This window comes from Phaseolus vulgaris, chromosome 11, assembly GCF_000499845.2.
Source record: "Phaseolus vulgaris cultivar G19833 chromosome 11, P. vulgaris v2.0, whole genome shotgun sequence".
NCBI lineage: Eukaryota > Viridiplantae > Streptophyta > Magnoliopsida > Fabales > Fabaceae > Phaseolus > Phaseolus vulgaris.
The window spans coordinates 50857304-50869075 of NC_023749.2; the positions used below are offsets into that span (position 1 = coordinate 50857304).

The 11772-nt window shown below is 35.1% G+C and overlaps 1 protein-coding gene across 1 annotated transcript; it reads left to right on the plus strand.

Annotated features, from left to right (window-relative positions):
* The first annotated feature begins 6106 nt into the window (after positions 1–6106).
* LOC137827492 (putative disease resistance RPP13-like protein 1) lies at positions 6107–10112 on the plus strand. Its single transcript, XM_068633654.1, has one exon. It carries the CDS (start codon positions 6280–6282, stop codon positions 9835–9837), a length of 3558 nt encoding a protein of 1185 aa, XP_068489755.1. The 5' UTR covers positions 6107–6279; the 3' UTR covers positions 9838–10112.
* The last annotated feature ends 1660 nt before the right edge of the window (positions 10113–11772 follow it).

The following is an 11772-nucleotide window of genomic DNA, read 5'->3' on the forward strand; positions in this document are numbered from 1 at the left end:
CAACTCCACTCCTAGACAATCATTTATACACAAAAGATAAAGATGGAAGGAGGACAAACATGCGTTTAGGCATTGATTTCAATTTCTCCAATCTTTCATTCGAAAATGTCTCTAGATGTAGTGCAAATAATCTTTCATTGGGAAATGATTCAAATTCAGAGCATACTATAATTCATAGATACTTGAAATGATGATGAGGGTGCCTGTGTGATATCATTTGTAAGTTACGACACTCCCCTAATACAAGGTGGCAAAGTTTTGGGAGTAAGTTTAGATGGAAGTTCGTGAGAGAGTCACAACATTCATTGATATCCAATTGTACAAGGAAATCGTAGCTATGGTTTATGGGAATACTCCTACCCAGACAACAATAAATAGTTAACGATTCAATAAGAGTATGAGATAGGAGGTGCCTATCATATCAAAATGAAGATGTCTCCATCTTCACATCTTCAATCTACCCGGGAGTCGACGCCACAAGTTTTTCGCACCCCTAAATAATTAGACACCTTAAATGCTGAAGGTGTTTTGGCAAGTGTCATTTCAATTTGGGACAATCCAACACAACAAGAAGTTGAAGACTTGGAAAAGCACCCGTTATGCATTGTCATTCTTTCCATTCTTTCAAGGATACAAATGCTAAAGAGTTGTTCCCAAAAAAATCAACATCTATCCTCACTATTTGATCAAGGCCGTCAATTTTCAAATACTTGAGAAATGCTAAAGTCCAAGGGAAGGCAACCATTGACTACATTTACAATTATACAATCTTAAGGACACCAGATTCAATAGAAATTTATCAGATAACCAACCTGGATATTGTGTGCCACAATAGTTAAGGATTGACAACTGCTCCAAATGTATGGAAGGTTGTTTATTCTCTAGTACTTCTCTTTCTTCTATTGAATCCTCATTGTTATGCTTCAAATCCCATTCTAAACTTAGCTCCACAAGATGTGTTTTATTTTTCAAATCCGCTGCCAAAGCATCACAGGGATTCATGATATTTTCAAGATTTTAATTGACAGCTCTCCATGAAGATCAAGTTGTCTTAGTTGTTGAATACTAAACTCACTACTACTTTTGCCAACCACAAACCCACCCATCCATACTTGAAGATTCTTCAACTTTCCTAAAAGCACTTGAGCCTTTCTTAAATAAGTTCCCTTACGTTCTAGGTGACGTAACTTAGTGAACTCATGCAAAGTCCTCGAGGGAAGCTCATTAAAAAATTTACATTTGTTCAGCTTTAACACTTGCAAGTTACAGAGTGAGCACGTTGAGTCTATAGTGTCAGGCACCTCTATAATGGTACCTGAAAGTTCTAATGAACAAAGATGTATCAGATTGGCTATAGTGTTAAGCACCTCTTTTATGTTACCACAAGAAGACAAAGATAAGAGCGTAAGAACTTAAAGTTGGAGATCAACTCTTGTATTGACATCCCACAATTACTAGATATGGGCAGAAATGTATGTACCCTTTTAGTATCACATGAACTCCTGTACTCATCACATTCAACAACATTCTTTAAATTCTAAAAGTGGTGGGTTGTCTTTGTGACACTTCTTGGTCTATCAACACCCAACCTGTAGCAAATTTCACCAGAAACATTTTGTGCTAAATCATTCAGAAGGTCATGCATCTTAAAACATGTTTTGTACCCAATTGACTGTTGAAAGAATGACATTGATAATGGATCATTCAAGTACTCTTCACCTACTTCTTTTGAAGACTTACTCTGCTTAGAGCATTGTAGAAAATTTTCAGCCGTCCACAAGAGATTTAAGTTGTCCTTGTAAAACTCATGGTCTTATGGGAATAACGCACAATTAAGCTGGACACACGTATCAGAAATTGGCACTCCTATGATAGGACACGTATCAGTGAAGTATCTAATTCAAAAAATATTTGTTAGATTTCTGACAATTCTAACACAATTTTAAAAAGAAAAAATATATAAATTTTCTAAAAATTTAAACTTATTGTATAAATTTTTATTATGATTATAAAATAATAAAAAAATTCTTTTGAACCAACCATGAAAAGCATCTTTCTGCTAAAAAAAAAATCTGAAACATAGTTGTGCACATAAATCTTTATTGTCAATTTATATAATTCATAATTATATAATATATAAATTTGTGTCCTCGTGTCGTACATTTTAGAAATTACACATATCTTTGTATCCATATCTGTGTTGTATCAGTGTCCGTATCAGTGTCTGTGCTACATAGGTAATAACTTAACAATAAAGCAAGGTTGATTTTACTATTTTCTATCGGTAAGTCCCATATGGTACTTCTCAACACATCTTCCCACTCTGCAACAGATGACTTTGATTGTAAAAGAGATCCTACTGTTTCAAGGGCCAGAGGCAGTTCTTGGCACTTTTTAACTATCTTCCTACCAATCTCTTTGAATTTGAGGAAACATTAACAAAGGCTCTAGTGATTTTAGGAAAGTTGAAGAATCTTCAAGTATGTATGGGTGGGTTTGAGGTTGGAAAAAGTAGTGTTCAACAAGTAGGACAACTTGATCTTCACGGACAACTGTCGATTACAAATCTTGAAAATATAGTGGATCCCCGTGACGCATTACCAGTAGATTTGTACAATAAAATACATCTTGTGGGGCTAAATTTATCATGGGATTTTGAAGTGGACAATGAGGTTTCAATAAAAACAGGAGAAGTACTTGTGAAACTACAACCTGCACATGTTAATTAGCGGGTATTAATTGTGTCACACAATTTCCAGGTTGGTTATCTGATAAATATCTATTGAATATGATGTCCTTAAAATTATATAACTGTAAATATTGCATTAGGTTGTCTTTCTTTGGGCTTTGGGAATTTCTCAAGCACTTGGAAATTATCGACCTTGATCATGTAGTGAAGATATATGCCGATTTTTATGGGAATAGCTCTTCTGCATTTGCATCCTTGGAAATGTTGACGTTTAGTGGTATGAAGGAATGAGAAGAATGACAATGCATGACGGGTGCTTTTCCAAGTCTTAAAAATCTTTTTATGTCTAATTATCCCCAATTAAGGAATGTATCTATTCATACCTGCGAACAACTTGGGGCTTTGACTCCCAGGGTGGTAGAAATTGAAGGTGAGAAGATGGAGACATCTTCATTTAATGTATTAGGGCTCCTTGGATGTAATACTTCTTTTGAAGTCTTGTATATTAATTATTGTCTGAGCATGAATATTCCCATAAACCATTGCTACGATTTCCTTGTAGAATTGAATATCAACCACTCTCTCACGAACTTCCCTTTGGACTTATTCCCAAAACTCTACGTCCTCTTTTTAGACGAATGTCATAACCTACAAATGATATCACAGAGTCACCCTCACGGTCATTTGAACTGTCTGTCAATTACAAACTGCTCTGAATTTGAATCATTTCCCAATGAAGGATTATTTGCAAGTTAACTAAAGACATTTCACATTGATGGATTGGAGAGATTGAAATCAATGCCAAAACGCATGTCTTCCCTCCTTCCATCTGTTACTCATCTGGAGATAAATAATTGTCTAGGAGTGGAGTTGTCTGATAAATGTTTGCCATCAAAACTCAAAGAAACGAGTCTCTTGAATTGCTCCAAACTTTGTTGCCTCACTAAAGGGGGCTTGGGGAAACAACCTTTCCATAAAATCCTTGTCCATTCAAAAAGTGGATGTGGAGTGTTTTCCGGGTGAAGATTTGCTCCCAAGTCTCCTTCCTCAGCTACTCATATATGATTGTCCAAATCTTAAGAAACTGGACTACAAGGTCTCTGTCACCTCTCCTCTCTCTTCAGCCAATGTTTATTCAATATTGTCCTGTACTCCAATGTTTTTCAAAGGAGGGTCTACCCAAATCCATTTCAAAACTCAGCATTGATGGCTGCCATTTGCTTCATTAGCTATGCAAGAAACAAGAAGGCGAAGACTGGAACAAGATTGCTCACATTAAAGATCTATGGGTTGATGAAAACAAGTAAACATAAAAGACGAAGCCCAAGTTGGAAATTACTATGGCACCAATTCTCACATGCCTACATTTTCATGAGGTGCCAATTCTCCACAGTATCTTTGAAGCATTTCAAATACAATCTTATTTAGCGCAAATATTTTAATCTCTAGTTCACCACTCTCTTCACGCATCAACTTCTCCTCTTTTTAATGTCTTATTATCGATATTCTGTTTTGAAGTTGAAAGAATTGTAACCATTATTGAAGTGTATGTTTTTGTAGATTTAGGTTGAAAGAGATATAAATGAGGAGCTCTGGTGATTCAACGTTTTAAAAGTAGTTCGGACTATGGAGATGATTCAATATCCATATGCTGCAAACAGTATTCTCAGAAGATTGACAATGAATGGTTATACAGTGTTGTATTTTAGAGAGTTAAATCCAGTACAAATATAATGTCATATCAATTCAACTCCTTTTACTTTTCTTCAATTTCTTACATTCTCAAATAGCCATATCATTACCAATACCATCCACCCTCCATTCTCACTACCATACTGCAAATGTACAGTTTTTGCTCGAGTGCAAGTGTACCTTGTTGGCTGTGTAATTAAAGGGACACCTTAAGATTCATAATTCATAAGAATATAGTGTTTATAGAATATACATAATTTTAACACAGGATGAAAGGTGATATATTCTGGAAAACATTAGAAAAATATGCACTAATAACAGCATCTACTGAAGAACATATCATAGTTAAGAAATTGGTTATAGTAAGGATGTATGCTGTACACTAACATTCGGTATGTAACTACCAAATTTTAGGATGCCTCAATAAAAACTTGATCACATCAGCCTTATATAATTATCAAGCAAAAAGACACTGCGTAATGAAGTAAACATGATTAGAACTTTAAAATGTTGATAAGACAGCAAAATAATTAAAAGGTGCTTAACTTTAAACCAAGGTTACACAAGTTGTTACCCCATTTGTATGTTGATCATAAAACAGAGTTATGGTTAACATTGTGCGTGATTGATTTAACACTAGCATATGAAGCTGTGAATCAGGAGTTGTGGTGGTACAAGATTTTAAAATTGGTTTGGACTTTGGAGATGATTCAGAATCCATCTCTCTGTATGTAGGTATAGGAAAAAGATGTTTTGAAACTCCTACTTCTACATATTTATAACAACACCAAAAAGAGCACCACCAAGTGTTTCTAGGATTGTGAAAGTTGGAAGTGCAGCTTAGTGACGTGAATGAAGGAGTGAGAAAAGGTAATGGCTAAGAAGCAGTAGCTGTTGATTATTCACGACAGGAACATGTGGGATTCATAATATTTTCTACCAACTTCATTGAATTGATCTATTATGTGTTTAGAAAATTGTAGAATTAAATTTACAATTACAATTTTGTAAAAAAGAAAGTTATATTTTTGCAGTAGCTACTTGAATGCATTTAGTGAGTTTGGATGGCTAACTGATGAATAAAATAAAACTGCAATGGTTGAGCATCTTCCTTAATTTCAGGCATGACATCAGAACGTGGCATAGAAAACTGTGATCACAGCTGTTTCTTAAATGTAACATGTTTCTGTATATTTATCTGGTTTGGATCAATCCTATTTAATAATGTTGTAGCCATGTATTTACTGCCAGGGCTTTTATTAATTAGTGTTTCTACTTTTGGTCCTCTGCTGCGGATATTGCTGGATATGAAGATTGCTGGATGATACTTTTTGTAGGATAGCAGATAGAAACCTATTTGGAGGCTTTATTTGTTATCTTTTCTTTTTGGATTATGTAACAATCCTTTTATTCTTTTTCCATTTATTCATTATTACTGATAAAAAATATGTGATTGGATCATGTTTCCTTCATCACACTTTATTACTCGCATGAAACTTTATTAGCCTATGCGATAATGAGAATTGACTCCTACTCAATTTATTAGCCTATGTGTTTACGCTACTTGGCTTTAGCTCTGATTTGATCATATTAAGTAAAAGCAAAATTAAGAAAGAGAAGGAACGTGCAAAGTCAATTGGCAAAATTGAATATCTGAACATTAACAAGTCTAATAAGAGTTTTCTATTCTTTATTCAGTTCATGCAAGTGTATGTATTCTTTATTCAGTTCACTCAAGTTGGTGTAAAATATTATGAAACCCACATGGTGCTGCTGTCGGAATAATCAACTATGACTTACTCATTAACTTTTGTGACTCCTTCATTCACGTAACTAAGCTGCACTTCCAATTTTCACAACCCTTTCTTCTCTTTCATTTCCCCGCTTCCTTTCCAACCATGCCAGTCCTTGAAACACTTGGTGGTGCTCTTTTTGGTGCTGTTCTCCAGCTCCTGTTTGACAAGCTCGATTCTCATCAACTTCTCCACTACTTTCGTGGGAGAAAGCTGGATGTTAGACTGCTGAAAAAGTTGAAGAGGAAGCTGATGGACATCAATGCTGTGATTGATGATGCAGAACAAAAGCAGTTCACTAATTCATTGGTCAAACAATGGCTTGACGAGGTCAGAGACGCTTTGTATGATGCGGAGGATCTGTTGGAGCAAATCGACTATGCATTCTCCCAAACTCAGTTGAAAGCAGAATTCCAGAGCAGTGCTATCAAGGTAAGCAGTTTTGAATCCAAGATGATAGAACTCCTAGATGATCTAGAATCTCTCTTAGACCAAAAGCTTGTTCAAGATTTCCAAATTTCTAGTGGTGTTGGATCTGGGTTGGTTAACAACGTGTCAGGGAAAAGAAATGAATCCTCATCATTGGTGGCTGAAGAGGTTATTTATGGCAGAGATGAGGACAAACAAATGATCCTTAATTGGCTGACATCGGACAATGAGAGTTGTAGCCAATTGTCAATACTTTCTATTGTGGGTATGGGCGGGATGGGTAAGACCACACTTGCTCAACATTTATACAACAATCCAATGATAGAAGCTAAATTTGCTATCAAAGCCTGGGTCTGCGTTTCTGATGAGTTCGATGTTTTCAATCTAACCAGAGCAACTCTTGAGGCAATCCATAAGTCAACTGATGATAGCAGAAACCTAGAAATGGTTCAGGGACGATTGAAAGAAAAACTGACAGGAAGGAAGTTTCTCCTGGTTCTAGATGATGTCTGGAATGAAGATCGAGACCAATGGAAATCATTGGAAACTCCTCTTAGATATGGGGATAAGGGAAGTAAAATTCTTGTGACAACACGCAGTAATAAAGTTGCTTCTACCTTGGAGTCAAACAATATACACCAACTAAAGCAATTACAAGAAGATTATAGTTGGCAAGTTTTTGCTAAACATGCAGTGCAAAATGATAGCTCTAAGTTGAATTCTGAGTTGAAGGAGATTGGAATGAAGATAGTTGAAAAGTGTCAAGGACTGCCTCTGGCCCTTGAAACAGTAGGATCTCTTTTGCAGTCAAAGTCATCTGTTGCAGAGTGGGAAGGTGTACTGAGAAGCAACATATGGGACTTACCGATAGAAAATAGTAAAATCATCCCTGCTTTGTTGTTGAGTTATTACCATCTGCCTTCTCATCTTAAGAGATGTTTTGCTTATTGTGCGTTATTCCCCAAAGATCATAAGTTTGACAAGAAGAAGTTAATTCTCTCATGGATGGCTGAAAATTTTCTACAATTTTCTCAGCAAAGTAAGTCTCCCGAAGAAGTAGGTGAACAATACTTCAATGATCTATTTTCAAGGTCATTCTTTCAGCAATCAATTAGATCCAAAAAAACATTTTTTGTGATGCACGACCTTATGAATGATTTAGCAAAATATGTTTCTGGTGAAATCTGTTATAGGTTGGGTGTTGATAGACCAGGAAGCGTACCAACGACTACCCGTCACTTTTCCACGGTAAAGAATCCTGTTAAATGTGATGAGTACAAGAGTTTATGTGATGCTAAAAGGCTACGGACTTTTCTGTCCATATCTAAGAATTGTGGGATGTCAATACAAGAGTTGATCTCCAACTTTAAGTGCTTACGACTCTTATCTTTGGCTAAGTGTCATAACATAAAAGTGGTGCCTGACACTATAGCTGATCTTATACATCTTCGTTCATTAGACCTTTCATTCACAGACATAAAGAGACTTCCTGACTCAATTTGTTCACTCTATAACTTGCAAGTGTTGAAGCTCAACAAGTGTTTCTTTTTGAAGGAGTTGCCCTCGACTTTGCATGAACTTCAAAATTTGCGTCGCCTTGAACTTATGATGACTACTTTAAGAAAGGCTCCAGTGCTTTTAGGAAAGTTGAAGAATCTTCACGTATGGTGGGGAGGGTTTGAGGTTGGCAAAAGTAGTAGTGAGTTCAGTATCCAACAACTAGGAGAACTTGATCTTCATGGAGACCTGTCAATTAGAAATTTTGGAAATATTGTGGATCCCTCTGATGCATTAGCAGCAGATTTGAAGAATAAAACACATCTTGTTGTGCTAAGTTTAGAATGGGATTTGAAAGTGAACAATGAGGATTCAATAAAAGAAAGAGAAGTACTTGAGAATTTGCAACCTTCTAAACATTTGGAGCAGTTGTCAATCAACGGCTATTGTGGCTCACAATTTCCAGGTTGGTTATCTGAAAAATTTCTATTGAATATCATGTCCTTAATATTGTATAACTGTAAATATTGCCAATGGTTGCCTTCCCTTGGTCTTTTGACATTTCTCAAGTTCTTGGAAATTGGTGGCCTTCATCAGATAGTGAGGATAGATACCGATTTTTACGGGAATAGCTTTTCTGCATTTGCATCCTTGGAAACGTTGAAGTTTGATGATATGAAGGAATGGGAAGAATGGAAATGCATTACGGGTGCTTTTCCAAGACTTAAAGATCTTTCTGTGGCGAGATGTCCTAAACTAAAAGGACACTTGCCAGAGCACCTTCCTCATTTAAAAGAACTACATATTTGGAGGTGCGAACAACTTGTGGCTTCGACTCCCAGGGCAGTAGAAATTGAAGGTGTGAAGAAGGACACATATTCATTTAATACATCAGGGCTCCTCGTATCTGATACTTCTCTTAAATCCTTGCATATTGATTCTTGTCCAGGCATGAATATTCTCATAAACCATTGCTACTATTTCCTTGAACATTTGTATATCAGTCAATGTTGTCACTCTCTCACCAACTTCCCTCTAGACTTATTCCCAAAACTCTATGACCTCTTTTTAGAAGAATGTCATAACCTACAAATGATATCACAGAGGCACCCTCATGGTCATTTGAAGAGTCTAATAATTAAAAAATGCTCTGAATTTGAATCATTTCCCCATGAAGGATTATTTGCACCTGAGCTAAAGAGATTCTGCATTGAAGAATTGGAGAAATTGAAATCAATGCCAAAATGCATGTCTGCCCTCCTTCCATCTCTTACTCAAATGGTGATAGATACTTGTCGAGTAGTGGAGTTGTCTGACGGATGTCTACCATTAAATCTAAAACACATCTCTCTCTTCAATTGCTCAAAACTTGTTGCCACACTAAAGAATGGGGTTTGGGGAACCAACCCTTCCATAGAATCATTTTCTATTAAAGGAGTGGATGTGGAGTGTTTTCCGGGTGAAGGTTTGCTCCCACTCTCCCTTACTCAGCTATACATACATCATTTTCCAAATCTTAAGAAATTGGACTACAAAGGTCTCTGTCACCTCTCCTCTCTTCAGTTAATGTATATTCAATATTGTCCTGTACTCCAATGCTTGCCAAAGGAGGGTCTACCCGAATCCATTTCAAACCTCCGCATTAATGGCTGCCCTTTGCTTCATCAGCGATGCAAGAAACAAGAAGGCGAAGACTGGCAAAAGATTGCTCACATTAAATATCTATCTATGGGGTGATTAAAACAACTATACATAAAATACGAAGCGCAGGTTGGAAATTACTATGGCACCAATTCACATGCCTACATTTTCATGAGGTGCTAATTCTCTCTAGTATCTTTGAAGCATTTCAAATATAATCTTTTTTAGCAACTTCTGGTCTTTTTGATGTTTTATAGATATTCTGTTTTGAAGTTGAAAGAATTGTAAGCATTATTCAAATGTATGTTTTTGTGGAATTAGATTGAAAGATGTGTGAATGAGGAACTTGGTGATTCAACATTTTAAAAGTAGTTTGGACTTTGGAGATGATTCAATATCCATCTCTTTGTTTTGTAGATATGTAATTATGTTCACATCTGCTGCAAAAAGTATTCTCAGAAGATTGACAATGAATGGTTATAAAGTGTTATATTTTAGAGAGTTAATTCCAATACAAATATAATGTCTTATCAATTGAAATCCTTTTAGTTTTCTTAAATTATTTACATTCTCAAATAGCCATATCATTACCAATACCATCTACCCCTTCTCCATTCTCACTACAATATAATGTTATTTTCATACTCAAATACCCATATCATTAACAATACCACCCCCTCAGAGTTGTCAACTTTTGACAGGTTTAACCAGAATGGTGGAACAACAACTTATTAAAATGTGTAATTAATTTTATAATATCCCTTAAAATTCACTTTACTACTTAATATAATACTTACAGTTGCTTTCAATCTAAATTTTATCACTATAATTATTTTTATTTTTATACCACCAATGTTTATAAGCTAATCCAATATATATATATATATATATATATATATATATATATATATATATAATCATTAAATTTATATTAATAATTACTTGTACAAAATAATATGAATCAATTTTGAATTAATATTCATTTTTTTTCAATTTTGAAAAATATTTTTATATTTATAATTTAAAATTATTTGTATTGTTTTAATTTGTTCTTTTAATGATACATTAATATTAATATTATTATTATTATTATTATTATTAATTACTATTAATTTTATTCGTTGTTTATAATACGAAAAAATAAATTAAAGATTGTTTTTTATTCATCATTTATCTAAATAATTTCCTGTTGCTCTAATTTTTAGAAGGAAAAAACCAGCCTATATTCATACTCTAAGAAATAAAATAAAAAATTATTTGTTTTCAAAGTGGAAATAATGTAGTCCTATGTTGAATTTATGTAACTCTTTGTAATTTTTTATACGTTGTAGTTTTATGATGTATTGTGTGGATTAAATGGATGAAGAAAACTGACTGGAAAATATGAATTTGGTTGATGAATGTAGAGACTTAGAAGATGTGAGGTCTTCTAATTAATTCTAAGCTAGACACAAAGTTACTGCTAACAAAGAGTGGGCAAAGAAGACAATTTCTGCACAAACTTGGGCAACTTTCTTTAGTCAATTCTAAACTAATTTAAGAAAGACCTAACACACTTATTTATAGTGCTAAGGGCAGTCAATGTGCAATTTTTAACCCTAAAAACTCTCCTCTCCTATGGTGACAAATGACTTCCTATCATTGGAGCAAATCCTCTCAAATTAGAGTTTGGAAAATGACCATTCTTTATTGGTGGAAATCCTCTGAATTAAGGGGACGACATGTGGACCTCCATGTCTTCATTGTCACTCCATGCTTTCTATTTGCACTTTATACATTTATTTGTGCAGCCCAAATGGTCTAGAGTTGCATTGGGTCTAAGGAGACCCAATTGTAACCCGAACTAGACTCTCTCCTCCTATTTACCCTAAGACAATTTCTTCCCGCACCCCTACATTTTTCTTCCTGCACCCCACAATTTTGTAAATTTTGAAACTGACCCCCACAATTTCGGAATCTGGGAGTGTGCTACGGATTCATCAATCTGGAAGTGAATCATGTTGCATTCCGGATGAGGGGGTGTTCTGGAAG

Excerpts from the sequence above, each read along its gene's own strand:
- LOC137827492 (XM_068633654.1), top strand. The coding sequence starts at position 6,280 with ATGCCAGTCCTTGAAACACTTGGTGGTGCTCTTTTTGGTGCTGTTCTC.